This window comes from Octopus sinensis, linkage group LG23 (genome assembly GCF_006345805.1).
Source record: "Octopus sinensis linkage group LG23, ASM634580v1, whole genome shotgun sequence".
Taxonomy (NCBI): domain Eukaryota; kingdom Metazoa; phylum Mollusca; class Cephalopoda; order Octopoda; family Octopodidae; genus Octopus; species Octopus sinensis.
This window is the reverse complement of record NC_043019.1, coordinates 17,300,635-17,317,750: the sequence shown is the minus strand read 5'-3', so window position 1 is coordinate 17,317,750 and position 17,116 is coordinate 17,300,635. Positions and strand designations below refer to the sequence as shown.

Below are 17,116 nucleotides of genomic sequence, written 5' to 3'. Positions count from 1 at the left end.
CAATTTTGGGATAGGGGATGAGTCGATTACATCAACCCCTGTCCTCAACCAACGATTCTGCCAGCTTGCCACCTTAATAATAATAATAATAATAATCCTTTCTACTATAGGCACAAGACCTGAACTTTTGGGGGAGGGGACTAATTGATTAAATCGACTCCAGTGTTTCACTGGTATTTAATTCACTGACCCCAAAAGGATGAAAGGCAAAGTTGACCTCAGCAGAACTTGAACTCAGAATGTAAGGAAAGATGAAATACTTCTAAGCATTTTGCCCATGATGAAGGATTTGGTGTGTGACTTTTGGCCCACCCTCTGTATATTTATATTTATTTATGTGTGTGTGTTTATTTGTTAATTGCTGGCTTAAATTCTATAAAAGGAGGACGTTTAGATCCCAAACAAGGAAACATATATATTTTTCAAACCTATCACACACTTTAAATCTTTATTTTTTTTTTTTCATTCCTAAAGAGATCAGAATACTTGGATACCAATTTCTCCAGCTTTTACACAACACAAAACTCATGAAAACTGAAAAGCAATTCACATCTGCCAAATTTATTAAAATAGGATTTTAAATAAACAACAGCAACAACAACAACAACAACAACAACAAATGGGGTTTTTTTTGTAAATAAATAACAAACTTTAAAAAAATATAAAAAATAAAAAACAAAAACCTAATCATATAAAAAAAAAAGTTGTAGACACTATGTATGTGTGTGTGTGTTTTATATATATATACATATATTTATATATATATATATATATTGCATCATATACATAATAGCATATAATATACACTCATAATATACACATGTACAACCACCCACGTAAGACCTTGAAAATCAAGGACAGATCACAACAACCGCAGTAAGAGGAAGTTTGTGGCGCTTTTGGTGGTGAGGATGATGGTGGTGGAGGTGATGGTGGTGGAGGCGATATGACTGGTGGAAGGTGGGATACTGTCTGTGATGTGTGGGATGCTGGGGTTACCAGGGTGATGCAAGGGAAAGCAGGTGGTCTCCACTGCCGTTGTTGTTCCTCCTTTCATATGGTACTCAAGACCTTATCATCCGACAGTCGGTAGTACACGGAGTCAGTGCTACCGGCTGCAGTGTCATCGTTGAGTTCTGAGCTGCCTGCCATTGATTGGTTAGTGGTGGTGGTGGTGGTAGTGGTGGTGGAGGTGATATTGGCCGTGGTGGTGGTGGTGGTGTGGTGGTGTCACATACTTCACTGCTGTTGAATGCAAGTTGGTCTTCATCACTAGGTATAGTTAATGCTGGACATTCAAAGTGGACACAGTGAAAAACCTTTAAAAAAAATGAAACAAAAAAGAATTAAGAACTGATGTGGTGGTGATGATGATGATGATGGTAATAATGATGATAATGATGGCCGAAGTGATAAGGTGAGGTGACAGTGGTGGTGATATTTAACCCAGGGATAGAACTGCTCAAGCCTTTAATCCCTACTTCTTTCTTTTTTTTTTTAAAGTGTAATGTACGAGGGGCTGCTGAAAAGTTCCTGGCTTTAAGGGTTTTGCGAAAGGCCTGGTTGGAGGCCCAACCTTCCAAGTTCTTTCACAGGGCTTAGAAAAACTAAAGGACCACTTCAATAGGTGTGTGAATCTGAGAGGGGAATATGTTGAATAAAATCATAATTAATTGATCCTTTTAAATTTTTTTTTACCCAAAACCAGGAATTTTTCAGCATCCACTTCTATCTCAGACTACAATATCATCTATTTTCAAAGCAGTAAGTACAATTGGAGGTGAATTTAATTTCTATTTCTAGCAGGTCAAGCAATTATGTAGAGACTTTCTCTTTACTTTATGGTGGTGGTGTTAAAAGCACAACTAGTTACAGCAGTGTGTTTGTTATATACTCTTTTACTTGTTTCAGTCATTTGACTGCAGCCATGCTGGAGCACCGCTTTTAGTCGAGCAACTCGACCCCTGGACTTATTCTTTGTAAGCCCAGTACTTATTCTATCGGTCTCTTTTTGCCAAACTGCTAAGTGACGGGGACGTAAACACACCAGCATCGGTTGTCAAGCAATGCTAGGGGGACAAACACAGACACACAAACATATACACACACACTTATATATATATACATATATACGACAGGCTTCTTTCAGTTTCCATCTACCAAATCCACATCCAAGGCATTGGTCGGCCCGGGGCTATAGCAGAAGACACTTGCCCAAGATGCCACGCAGTGGGACTGAACCCGGAACCATGTGGTTGGTTAGCAAGCTACTTACCACACAGCCACTCCTGCGCCTATACCAAACAGTATTTATAATTTTTTACATATTCATTAATTTAGCTTACAATAAATCAGCACAAACTTTTGTCATCAATCTTTAGTCAGTTTTTCCAAACTGGAATAGAATGTCAGAGACCATATGACACATGCTTGATTTCTACAGCTGGATGCTCTTCCAGTTGCTGACCACTCATACACTGTAGACCAGACACATTGTGCCACCATCACTACACAAGTTGCTGGTAGCAAAACTACAAGAATCTTCCCTATTGCTCTGATTCTAGTTTGTCTTCAGTTACTGCTCTCCTTGATGGGTTGCCCAGTCTGAGACTTGTGGAATCTATATTTCCTTCAAATAAATGCATTTGAGACTCTAAAAATGTTTGCATTCTACCAACATTTAATACTCCATGCTGCTTATTACCACAAGACATTTATTGTAAACATGAGTGGCGCAGGAGTGGTTGTGTGGTAAGTAGCTTACTAACCAGCCACATGGTTCCGGGTTCAGTCCCACTGCGTGGCATCTTGGGCAAGTGTCTTCTGCTATAGCCCCGGGCCGACCAATGCCTTGTGAGTGGAGTTGGTAGACGGAAACTGAAAGAAGCCTGTCGTATATATGTATATATATGTATGTTTGTGTGTCTGTGTTTGTCCCCCTAGCATTGCTTGACAACCGATGCTGGTGTGATTATGTCCCCGTCACTTAGCGGTTCGGCAAAAGAGACCGATAGAATAAGTACTGAGCTTACAAAGAATAAGTCTCGGGGTCGATTTGCTGGACTAAAGGCGGTGCTCCAGCATGGCCGCAGTCAAATGACTGAAACAAGTAAAAGAGTATGTGTTCACTACATCTTAACATGATCCTTATATTCTTATTTCTTTATTGCTCACAAGGGGCTAAACACAGAGGGGACAAACAAGGAGAGACAAAGGGATAAAGTCAATTACATCGACCCCAGTGTGTAACTGGTACTTATTTAATCAACCCTGAAAGGATGAAAGGCAAAGTCGACCTTGGCAGAATTTGAACTCAGAACATAGCGACAGACGAAATACCGCAAAGCATTTCGCCCAACATGCTAACGTTTCTGCCAGCTCGCCGCCTTATGACCCTTACATTCTGTTAACACATCAACCATTGTTGAACACACTAACACACACTACACAACCGTGACTTGTTTCTTTTGTTTTCAGTTCAGCTACTTTTCCATTCCACTCTCTCCCACATGTACGGGGCATCTGTTCACTGGAGAAAATCAACAATTTCTCAGTCTTTCAGTTAAGCAGTGCTAATGACAAAACACTGAAGTGGTGTTTATGCTCACAAACATCTGAATGCGTGTGTGAATACACACGAGTTTTCTTGTCATTTTAACCTATTATTTTCATTCACAATGCATTGGTTTGCCTAGGTTTTCATATAGTTCTTCACCATATAACCATGTGTCTGCATGTATACACACACACATACTTCTGAATGGCTTCCACAGAAATGTCACGATCAGAGCATTGGTTAATCTAAGGCTTTCAAAGTTGCTGAAGCATGGAACAAACTGCCTGCGTCAGTTGTTGACTGCCATGACACTGCATCCTTTAAGGCCCTCATGCTTTCCGAAATCCGCCGAAACTACACCTGATTGTCCCCCTTCCATACTCATACACATATGTGTATGTCATGACTCATGCACTGTTCTTTTCCTGACGCTTGTACATTACCCTATGTACTTTACATACACTTTAGATAAGTTGTAGTGCACCTGAGCACTGTACACAATGTTTTATTATTATTATATTATTATTATTAAGACAGTTTTGCAAAGTGGAATTGAACCTATATCCAATTGATTGCATGTGGAAATCTTAACCACAGGACTACAGCACTAAAACTGGATCTTTCTTATCGATTCTTATATTAAGGACCTCTTTGGAACACAAGGGGTTGTGTTAGTGAACTGTTAACATCAGACCAGAGACTGTCCTGGTTAGCTTTGAAATATCAGACCAAAAATGGGCCTGGAGTTTTGAAATAGGGTGGTTTGCAATGGTTAAGGTGAGTTGATAACACTGGGCTAGTGGAGCCTTGAGTGTGTGACCAACACCGAGAGACAGAGCAAAGTTTGCACTTACTTCATTTGCTGTATTGCGAGTACCGACTATCTTCACAAAAGCGACAGGTCTTCTCTCAAAAACAATTGTCTGCCAGGATCTGAAAATAAGGAATGTAGTTTTATTTCATTTCAATTTTATTTTTGCTCTAGAAAGCTGATACTGGGGTAATGTTGTTCCTGTAGCCAAGGCAACCACAGGAAACCTAGATTTTCTCTTCAAACTCACTGTAGTGTGCATTCTGAACAATTTAGTTGTTGTTTAAAGCAGGCCAAAAAACTATGTAAACCAGGAGTTCTCAACTAATTTTTGCCTCTTTTTTCTCATTCTCTTTTACTTGTTTCAGTCATTTGACTGCGGCCATGCTGGAGCACCGCCTTTAATCGAGGAACTCGACCCCGGGACTTATTCTTTTGTAAGCCCAGTACTTATTCTATCGGTCTCTTTGGCCGAACCGCTAAGTGACGGGGACACAAACACACCAGCATCGGTTGTCAAGCAATGCTAGGGGGACAAACACAGACACACAAACACACACATGCATATGCATATATATATATATATATATATATATATATATATATATATATATGATAAATCTCAGAGCGAGTTATAAACAGTAGCGGTAACACATCGTGTTGCATATTTGCCATTTGAATATGGCTAACCCATAAGGGTGGATGCTACTGTAGTTTGTAGCCCCAGGAAGATATCTCCTCCAGCTGGCCATAGACACACTATCTGTGTCCTGTCAGTATTTGTGAAAGGGAGTCATCCTCCCCGTCTTCAACACGATACACACGTACCCGAGTTTCAAGGTGTTTACCTTTCATCAGCGTGTGACAATCATATATACGTGTGACATATATACGACGGGCTTCTTTCAGTTTCCGTCAACCAAATCTACTCACAAGGCTTTGGTCGGCCCGAGGCTATAGTAGAAGACACTTGCCCAAGGTGCCACGCAGTGGGACTGGACCCAGAACCATGTGGTTGGTAAACAAGCTACTTACCACACAGCCACTCCTACTGTGGATTCTATTTTTCCAAAAATCTTATATGGACCTACCCAGGGGCCATAGGGACCCTGGCTGAGTAGCACTGACGTAGAGGCTTTATTGCTAGCATGAGGTTTACTTGATAGAGAGTCAATGAGATTTTAGAGCTTTTATTTAGTAGGACCCTATGAAACCCTAGAGATTCATAGGGTCCTTACTAAGCCCTGGTTTTCCATTAAAGCAAGAAAGATATTGTTAACTTACTTGCAAGGTTTCTGTTGATTGTCAGCTACTTTCACCCAATGTTGTTGATCGATTGACACTTCTATATAATAACTGTAACTTCTGTCATCACAGTCCCACAATAATAACCTGAAACAGAATCATTATTATCATTATCATTGTTGTTGTGTTATCACTGTTAAGGTGGCAAGCTGACAGAATCATTAGTGGCATTTCATCCAACTTTCGTTCTGAGTTCAAATTCTGCCAAGGTCAACTTATCCTTTCAGGGTCAATAAAATAAGTTCCAGTATAGTAGTGCAGTCAGTGTAATCAACTCACATCCTCTCCCAAAATTTCAGACCTTCTGCCTATAGGAGACAGAATTATTACACTGAGTAACAAAATTTTTATTCTTTTTTTTTTTTGTCTATTTCCTATTTGATTCCATCTAGAAATCACTACTATTCCTTTCAAACTTTGCTTTTATCACCTGGGCATCAATGTTTTGAAACTGACCTATTTTCCATTACATTTCAGACAGATTCAGCACTGAGTTGCTGAAGCGGAAATATCATTATAGCAAATATCACAGATTTGCTTGTCACTTGCTTGACCTTAACCACTTGAGCATGTCCCTTAGTGGCTGAAAATATGTGCATCTCTGATCATGAGCAGGAGTAGTGAGGAAGCATCATAGCCATGTATCAAGAGGGATTCTTTGGGGTTTGAGTAAATGCAACAAAAGCAAAGTTTGAAGGAAAAATTAACCATTTTTCATACTTTCTCAGGGTAAGCAAATAGGAAATAATATCAGTTGCTATCCAAGGACAAAAATCATGTTATACAGTGTTACCCTGCCATTATTCTCTGAAGTAAATAAAATATGTACTGGACATCAATCTTAACTACACACTGAAACTCTAAATTTGAGATTCTTTTGCCTATATTTGAAATCATGATTATCCGGAGGTTTTTAGTTATGGCCTTTTATAGTCTGAATTTGAAACATCATCCACATCCACTTGGCCTTTCTTCCTTTAGAAATTAAGATGTGGTAAGAAAGACTGTGCAACAGACAGCATGTCTAGATATCTTCCTATATATTTATTCTAAGTCAACTCCCACCAAGGTCAACTTTTTCTTTAATTCCTCCAAAGTAAATAAAATACCAGTCAAATGCCGGGATCAATTCAACTGATTATATCTTCCCATCAAATCTGAGGATTTACACTGATGCTACACAAACACACACACACAATGGGCTTCAGTACAGTTTCCATCTCTCAAATTCCACTCACAAGACATGAGTGCAGCTGATTACATCAACTCCAGAACTTATTTCATTAACCTACAGAGAAGTAATGGGGAAATGAAACAGGCTGAGATTTGAACTCAGAATCTAAAAGTACATCAAATATCACACGTTTTCTTTTCTACTCTCCCCCCATTGACCATCCATTACTTTACACAGAATCCCTACTTACCTCATTGAACTGCACATGTATGGCTGTGCCAACTGTACGACAATGGCACCACTACCAAGCTGGTGACACGTATAGCCAGAGTCCCAGTCATACTGGTGGACATCACCATTGATCAGGGCATTCCTACTGCGACTCACTCCTTCAATGACACATGCGCTGGCCTTGATTGTGGAAACATTCTCCTGAGGCACTGAAAACAAACATAAGAGCAAGGTTTTATTTCTACCATATCACACTTCTTATATGTCAATCACAACCAGGATACACAAGTCAACTACAACCCATGTCAATTACCACTATACCAAGTCCCATACCTTACAATTATCTCTATTATCTCTATATATATAAACGGCAAAATGTCTGTGTGTGTGTCCTTTATACAAATCCACAATTTTTCAATTAGAGGGCTCGCACTTTCTATGGTCATTCAAAACCATCCAAGGGTGGTCGTGCGCATCTTTATATTTCCCCAGTCACCCCGCAAAGCCATTAAAAAATCAATAGAAGTGACTTTTTTGTGAATTTTCTATCCAAAACCCAATCAAAATTCCTGAAACTTGATACACCAATTGAATGCCAGCCAGCTTTATGTGATTGGTCGGAGATTTGGACAGTACTCGCATGTATGTGTGCACACACGCAGCTGTATATGCATGCACTAGCACTATGACCCAGCGATGCCGGGTCATAGTGCTAGTATGATATAAAAGAGGAGCTGATCTCCATCTGTCTGGCTACACAAAGTATGTGAAGGAGGGGGAGGAGTAAAAGTTGTTTCCGAGAGAAAAATACAGCGAGATAGAGAGTGTATGAAAGATAGGTAGTGTTGCCACCAGATGAAGCTTTTAAAGGGGAACCACTTTTGGGTCTGCTGTAAGTAATATGTTTTTCTTCTGGGGTCTGGGGGCGGCAGCTACAGATTAGCCATCAATATATAAATCATTGTTGCTTTTTTTTTGGGGGGGGTTTTCCTTTTTCGACATACTGTGACAAGGGAGGTAACTCACAGAGTTCTACCTAAACAAGAGAGGCAGGTTTTTTTTTAGACACGTTTGCCATCTCCTTTACGATGTGTGTGTGTGTGTGTGTGATATCATGTTTATTTACGGTTAATGCGGGAAATTTAACAGGGAGTGAAGGTAGCATTAAACTCGAGTGTGAACAGAAAATGCAAAATTCACACAACACAAAACTGGAAGGAATATCTTGGAGTCGCCCAACCACAAATGCATCCAATTTCTTTGTCGGTGACAATAAAACATCCCATGTAGTGACTCTACCCTCATCCAATGGTAAATTGCTACTTTTATTACAACATTAGTGATGGTGCTGATGTATTTGGAAGCGTTCAGGTTTCAGCACTTCTTCAGAATATGTTCTTTTTATTCGTGTACGGGGCTCAATCATTCAACCACGACCATGCTGGGGCACTACTTTCTGTAGTGTAACTGATTACAGTGAACCCTACCTACCAACACTAATTGTTTTAGCAAGATATGTGTGTGTACATATATTCTGTACACAAACACACACATCTACACACCTGAAATAGGTAAAAATACTCTACAAAGTCAAATGGCAAATATGATGTTTATTAATGATGGGATGCAGGTAATGTATATTTTCATAAGTTCCGAACACAGAGACCTTACATTCTTGAGATCTGTTAGGTACTGTTCAAATTGCAAGGATCTGAGATGGTTACAAGAGAAACCACTGCTAGGGAAATGGAACAACCAAAATGTAAATAGCTCACGTATAAGACTGTGTACACATCTCGCTTATAAGACTATGTCGTTTAATAGCATCTAGGAGGTGCTTCATTTCCACTCACCAAAGTGAATGACACTTCGGCCAGGAGAAATTAATATCATCAGACAGTATCCAATGATCATCAGGTATTTCGACCCAGGACTGTTAACACCTTCCCATTATATAATGTGTGTGTGTGTGTGTGTGCAGACAGCTTACCTATAAGGCTATGTGTGTGTGTAGAGTGCTTACCTATAAGGCCTTCCTCTAAATGAAATTGTTGATTTGTGAAGAAACACTCCATAGATACCACATGGAACACTCGGTTGACTGTATTGTGGGTGCCGACTATTTTGATGTATCTGGGGAAAGAAAAGAATGGTTAAATAGTTAACACATGTAGGAACATTGATAGAGAAGACATCCATACAACATGGATATGCAGATTATTGTGGTTGCATGTTGTCCAAATGAGCTGAGTGAGCAGACATACACAGGTGTTCCAGGCATGGCCATCACAACTTACTGTCCCTTCCCCTTTTAAGAGAGTTATAGTGTTATTTGAAGGAGATTCAACTGCTATTTCTAGCATATTCAGTGACCATAACCTCCCCACCTCGTCAATAGCACATGGCATATTGGTGACACATGTACTACATCAATAATACATGTAGGAATGTTGGTAACAGCCAATATACTCATACTGCCATGTACCTCCATTATCAATGTTTTCACATGTATTTCTGATGTGGTGCAAGAATGCCTTAAATGTCACATTTTATGCAGCTACATGTCATACCAATGAACCATGTTACCACCATGCTGCATACTACATGTCCATTGTAATTGTAAGATCATCAAGACATATGGTACACATGGTTTCCAAACACCAATGGCAGCACAATTCACAATGGACACATGTAGAATGCAACATGGTAGTGGAAAATTATATACATTGCTAACACATGTAGCTGCATAATAAAACGTGATAGTATGCGGTGGTGGCATTGATAATGGCAATACAGACTGGTGGTAGATGGCTACATGTGCTACAAACTGCCTGGCACAGAAGAGACACAGAAATGAGAGGCACATGTGGAAGAGAAATAGGAACTCAAATGGGACAGGAGTAGAGACATGAGTGGTGCAGAAACGGGGGCATGTGTTGCGCAGAAGTGGGGGGTTCATGAGGAACAGAAGTGGAGGGGCTTATGTTGTACAGAAACAGGGACTCGTGTTGCACAGAAACGGTGACTGGCAGAACTGTTAGCATGCCAGGCAAAATGCTTAACAGTATTTCATCTGCCGCTACATTCTGAGTTCAAATTCCGACATGGTCGACTTCGCCTTTCAGCCTTTCGGAGTCGATTAAATAAGTACCAGTTACGCACTGGGGTCGATATCGACTTAATCCGTTTGTCTGTCCTTGTTTGTTCCCTCTGTGTGTAGCCCCTTGTGGGCAGTAAAGAAATAAGAAACGGGCTTGTGTTGCACAGAAATAGGGTCTCCAGTTGCTCAGAAATAGGAGGAGCGTGATAAGACATAGAAGCTTAAAAGCCTGCGTGATAGAAGTAGCAACAATTTATGTGACTGAGGAGACGAGAAATTCTTGTGATAAATAAAAAGGGCTGGGTCAGTTTGTGTGCCAAAGGGAAAAGTTATTACATGACATGAAAGTAAATGATAGAGGTAACAGCAAGTGTGACAAGACACTGGATAAAACAACTTGTAACATTACTGGTATAGCTGACATGTTGTCCATCACACCAGCCCAGAACAACTTACCTGACAATAAGCTAATGAGGGAGCCTCTCTATGGTCACTGAATGTGCTAGAAATAACAACTAAATCTTCCTCAAACAACACAGTGTCTTAGGAGAAGACGTATTAGATAACATGGTCCTAGGTTCCTCCATCATCATCATTTAACATCCGTTCTCCATGCTCTCGTGAATTAGACGGTTTGAGAGGACTTGGCCAGCTAGAGAGCTTCCCAAGCGCCATTTCTCTGTTCTTATATGGCACCGATGGCTATGGCTGGCATGCCTCTGGTCATTGGTCTACTGGATCAGGGTTGACCTAGAGCTAAACAAGTACATCTTACCTGACAACCTTTGCTGGGAAGTGTAGCGTCTGCCAGGACCGACACAAATATTTGGTGTGATCAATGATTCGCTGATAATCTTTGTCATCCATCGATACCTCAATGTAGTAGGAATACGACCTGTCGGAAAATAGAGAGACATTGCGGTGTTGATGACACATAATAGAACTGAGGGAGATGCTAGAAACTGTGATTATGGTGGAATACGGAATGACAGTCACGGTAGTAATAATAGTGGGCAGTGGTCACAGTTGAAGTGGTTGTGAAGACAAAGAGAATCTCATCCAACATTATCTTGCCATCCTCACACACACACATTCTCAAGTTCATTTATAGACACATGAATACACAAACACAAGCGTAGATACACACATTCTCTGATGCATTTATAGACACACATGAACATACACACATGCAGTTACACACATTCTAACATACATTTATAAACACAGAAACACACACACACACACGCATGTAGACACACATTCTTAGGTGTATTTATAGACACGTGAACATACACACACACACACACACACACACATTCTCAAATACATTTATAGACACGTTGGCCAGCTCCTATGAAACCATCCAACCTATGCCAGCATGGAAAACGGACGTTAAATGGTGATGAACGATGATGATGATTACATGAATATATATACACACACACACACATGTACACACAAGCACAAATACACACATTCTCAGGTACATTTATACACACCTTAACACACACACAAGCCCACTCAAATACACAGATGTGCAAAGAGGCATGCGGATCCACTCGGTGTTACCCAAAATCTCTAACATGACACAGGTAGGATCATCAAAGAAAAGATAAAGAAATCTGTCCCCTGCTAAGTAGCACTACCACTCACCTCATGTCCCTGTCCCAAAGCAGCATCTTGATGGTGTTGATTATGTATGGCTGGCCCAGTTCGATGACGATACCTTGACCATTGTTGTCGTCAATTGGATGCCGGGTGAAGCCTCGGTCAAAGTCATACATCTGAGTGTCCCCGTCCAGCAGAGCTGTTCTCATCTCACCCTTAATAACCTGGGCACCATGGCTAATTGTGGCAATATTTTCCTCCGGTACTGAAACGAACAAAACAAGGAACTCCTTAGCTTTTACAGAAAATATATAGAATGAAACAAAAAAAAAACAGTCTTTAAAACAGGAAAAAAAGAGAGATGTGAATGGGTGTGTGTGTGTGTGCATGTGAATGTCTGAGTGCGCACATGTGAATGTGTGCGTGTGAGTCATGTATGCGTGTCAACATATGTGTGTGTGCATGTGTGGATGTATGTGCATATGGAGGTGAGTGTGGATATGTGTGTGTGCATGTGTGTGGATGTCTGAGTGCGTGCATGTGAATCTCTGTGTGTGTGTGTGTGTGTGTGCATGTGAGTCGTGTATGCGTGTCAACATGTCTGTGTGTGTGTACATGTGTGGACGTATGTGCATATGGAGGTGAGTGTGCATGTGTGTGGATATGTGTGCATGAGTGGACATGTGTGTAAGTGTGGACATGTGCGCATGAATGGGTACATGTGCTTGTGGATGCTGACATGCACATGAATGTGTGTGTGTGTGTGTGTGTGTGCATGCATGTGGATGTCTGTGTATGTATGCATGTGAAAATGTTCCTGTGTGGACATGTGCAAGTGCTGATGTGCACGTGAGTGTGTGATTAACCAGTACAGAATACTGGCAGTAAATGTGGACTGTGAAATGGATAGAATAAACTAGAATGAATTTACAGATAGAAAAGCGAGTAGCAGTGCATAGAGTGCAGTGTTCTATTCAAGACAAATCATCAAAAAGAAAAATTAGGAAAAATCATACCAAGAAAGCCCCGGTACTTGAGATCCATTCCACGACATTCCCAGATAACTTGGATGGCATCCAATATGGCATTTGGTGACACAAGATTCGTCGGCCGTACAACCTCAAAAAGGTCTTTTATTGAGATGAGTGGCAATCGTACAGCTTCCAACACAGAAGCACGGTCTACACCAGGGTTGCATTCACACCATTTACAGATGGCATGAAAGATCTTGATTTCTTGGGCACAAAATGAATCACGAGACAAAAGTTCTTTGACAGATGACTAGAAAAGAAAAAGAAAAGGGTCATTATTTCACTACAACAATTATGGTCAATCATCATGGTTGGTTTTGTCTCTTTCAAACCCCCCCCTCCATGCTTGTGTGGGTTGAACAAGACTTACTCTTTTACTCTTTTACTTGTTTCAGTCATTTGACTGCGGCCATGCTGGGCACCACCTTTAGTTGAGCAAATCGACCCCAGGACTTATTCTTTGTAAGCCCAGTACTTATTCTATCGGTCTCTTTTGCCGAACCGCTAAGTGACGGGGACATAATCACACCAGCATCGGTTGTCAAGCAATGCTAGGGGGACAAACACAGACACATACATATACATATATACGACAGGCTTCTTTCAGTTTCCGTCTACCAAATCCACTCACAAGGCATTGGTCGGCCCGGGGCTATAGCAGAAGACACTTGCCCAAGATGCCACCCAGTGGGACTGAACCCGCAACCATGTGGTTGGTTAGCAAGCTACTTACCACACAGCCACTCCTACGCCTAGACTTGTTGAAGGGTTATTCTTTGGCTGATGATCTTCTTGATGCCAACTTTTGTTTTCATGTGAAATACATTATCCGACAATTTTGTATGAAGTGCTGGATGACAAATCTTTTTGCTTCTGTGTGATATAAACAGTGTCAGCAGTGGTGTCAATGTGAAAACACTGTCTGTGTCTTCACATTAACATCAGTGGTGATTATGTACACACATTCTTTTATTTGTTTTAGTCATCTAACTGTGGCCATGCTGGAGCACCATCTGGAAGGGGTTTTAGTTGAACAAATCAACCCCAGGACTTATTTGTTATGCTGAGCGCTTATTCTGTTGGTTTCTTTTGCTGAACCGCTAAGTTATGGAGACATAAACACACCAACACCGGTTGTCATGCAGTGACAGGGGGCACAAAGACATGCACACACATACACATACACACATATATATATATACACGATGGTCTTCTATCAGTTTCCATCTACCAAATCCACTCACAAGGCTTGAGACTATAATAGAAAACACTTGTCCAAGATGCCATGCAGTGGGACTGAACCTGGAACCATGTGGTTGAGAAGCAAGCTTCTTACCACACAGCCACACCTGTACCATATATATAATATATATATATATATATAATGTGTATGCGAAAGTGCACTGACTGTAAATAAAAGTCTGTAAACCACTCATACAATGTTGTTTGCAGTCCACTGTGAAAGTATGTCTGGATAGTCTATGTTCAGTACACTGGGGGGTGGGGGGATTACGACTTTACTTGGAAACAGGTGACCTCAAAGTTTTGTCTAAGGCATGGAAAAGTGGATGAAAAATCAGTTTTACACATATTTGGAGAGTGGATCGTCAAAGTTACTAGAATTCAGATAAAATGTCTAATGGTATTTAGTTAAGTTTCTTTACAACCATTTCAAATTTTGTGAGGTTAACTTTGCTTTCTGGTAGGTGAGCGTCATCAAGAGAAAATATTAATCCTTTTGTTACCATATTATTGTTGGAATAACTTGCTTTTGTTTCAATTAATTTTGAAAAGTAATGAAAAATTTAATAAAATAACTGTCATTATTAAGCTGGTATTTAAGGCGACGAGCTGGCTGGATCGTTAGCACACCAGTCAAAGTGCTTAGTGGCAATTTTGCTAGGGTCAACTTTGCCTTTCATCCCTTTCAGAGTCGATAAGTACCAGTTGAATACTGGGGTCAATGTAATCAATTTATCCCCAGCCCTAAACTTGCTGGCCTTGTGCCAAAATTTGAAACCATTGTTAAGCTGGTATTTGGAACTTAGATTAATGTGAAAATTTGATGGACGGTTTTAATTCAGATCCCTTTAAAAGAGGAGGTTCGTAGCATAGAACCAAGGAGCAATCTCAGGCAGAATGACATCAAAAGGGTTAAAGGAAAAGAGTCAGTTTAAATTGATTATATATTGATTATTCTGTTGGTTTCTTTTGCTGAATCGCTAAGTTATGGGGACATAAACACACCAACACTGGTTGCCAGGCAGTGATGGTGGGGACAAACACAAAGACATGCACACACACACACATACACGATGGTCTTCTATCAGTTTCCATCTACCAAATCCACTCACAAGGCTTTGGTTAGCCTGAGACTATAATAGAAGATACTTGCTCAAGGTGCCATCCACGCACACAAAAAAAAATTGCTTTGTATCAATGTTACAAACCATCACCATCATCTTCGTACCCACACTGGAAACATGGGTAGGCTAGCACAGCAGGATTCGGTGGGTCAGAGGACCATGTTTCTACAGGTTGATGCTCTTCCTAACACCAACCTTTCCACACTTTCCAAGGCACCAGCATTATAGAAGTTACTTGCCATCAGCAAGATTAACACTTTAGCATGTAATTCAGCCATATTCAGCCCCAATATTTTGCCTGTTTTGTGTTAAAACTGACCAGATCCAACCTCTCACACCTATCCTACAATGTCCTCCTAAAAATATACAATCACAATATTGAAATCTTGAAGCTAAAAGATATGTGATTAATTTAAAACAATGTAAATAAATAAGCAATACATTGGACAGAATAATCTGAATGCTAAAGGGTTAAAAAGTCCTCTGAAGCCCTGAGTTGTTGTTTAAATTGATTACCAAACACTTTGAATGTATGTGGTGCTTTTTGTGGCACCAGCACAGTTATGAAGCTTGCAAAATAAAAGAGAGCACTCTATGATGGAAGGACCCTAAATGCATAAAAAGCAATATGGTCAATGAGGGAGCCTTTACATTGTCATTTGACATACAACAAATTAATCTTTTTTATCTTTTTACTGTTTCAGTCACAGACTGTGGCCATGCTGGAGCACCACCTTGAAGAATTTCGGTCAAACTAATCAATCCCAGTACTTATTTTCTTTTTAAACCTGGTACATATTCTATCAGTCTCTTTAGCTGAACTGCTAAGTTACAGTGACATAAACACACCAACACTGGTTGTCAAGCAGTGGTGACACACACACACACACAATTATATATACAGACACATTATACACACACACGCAACAAGCTTTTTCCAGTCTCCATCTACCAAATCCACTCACAGGGGTTTGGTCAGCCCATGGCTATAGTAGAAGACACTTGGCCAAGGTGCCACACAGTGGGACTGAACTCAGAATCATGTGATTGAGAAGCAAACTTCTTACCACACAGCCACGCCAGTAGCCAAATTTCCATAAACTGACCCCTTACTATCTTCTACACACACACACATACAGGTAGGCTGGCAGAAACGTTAGCACGCCAGGCGAAATGCTTAGCGGTATTTCGTCTGCATTACATTGTGAGTTCAAATTCCGCCGAGGTCGACTTTGCCTTTCATCCTTTCGGGGTCGATAAATTAAGTACCAGTTACGCACTGGGGTCAATGTAATCAACTTAATACCTATGTCTGTCCTTGTTTGTCCCCTCTGTGTTTAGCCCCTTGTGGGTAATAAAGAAATTGGTATTAAAATGATTAACAGCAAACAATAATACAAACTTACCTCTGATAAACTACAGAAAGAAGTGCTGCAAAGTATTTCCAGAGCGTTACGGTCTATGAATTCTTTACACACCTGACTGAGTGAGATCAAACTGTACATATTAGCCAGGTCATATATCAGACAGACATTTTGAATGTTAAGTGTGGCTTTGAGGTAGTCAGAGATGGAAGATTCCAGTTCCACAAAACCATATTGATGAGCTAAGCCTAAAATGTCCAATAGATTCTCTTCCTAGAAAATATTAAAAAATAATATAAAATAAAATAAGGAAGTGACAAAAAAAATGTTCTTTGTTTTTGTTTCTTTGTGGTGGTGTTCAGTATTTAGATATTTTTTTTTTTTACCTCTTGATTAAATTGTTGATCATGATAAAAATGGTAGGAGTATCACAAATTTGAACACACATATACACAGAATATAACAGATACACATACACGCAAGGATAAGAGGCCTCCTGTCTTTTAAAATGTTAGCATGTGACACTGAGGGAGATTTGGCTGTTATTTCCAGATCAAGCAACTAGACAGC

The 17,116-nt window shown here is 40.2% G+C and overlaps 1 protein-coding gene across 1 annotated transcript in view; it reads right to left on the bottom strand.

The window, feature by feature from the left end:
- Positions 1-723: 723 nt before the first annotated feature.
- LOC115223546 (BTB/POZ domain-containing protein 9) overlaps positions 724-17,116 on the bottom strand; it is a 31,319-nt gene continuing 14,926 nt past the window's right edge. The window contains exons 4-12 of the mRNA XM_029794182.2: positions 16,589-16,819; positions 12,802-13,066; positions 11,831-12,050; positions 10,953-11,072; positions 9,101-9,210; positions 7,097-7,286; positions 5,652-5,759; positions 4,411-4,489; positions 724-1,319 (exon numbers count right to left, since the gene is read on the bottom strand). Coding sequence (XP_029650042.1) covers positions 1,065-1,319; positions 4,411-4,489; positions 5,652-5,759; positions 7,097-7,286; positions 9,101-9,210; positions 10,953-11,072; positions 11,831-12,050; positions 12,802-13,066; positions 16,589-16,819 — 1,578 coding nt within the window. The 3' untranslated portion in view covers positions 724-1,064. The remainder of the gene's footprint in view (positions 1,320-4,410; positions 4,490-5,651; positions 5,760-7,096; positions 7,287-9,100; positions 9,211-10,952; positions 11,073-11,830; positions 12,051-12,801; positions 13,067-16,588; positions 16,820-17,116) is intronic.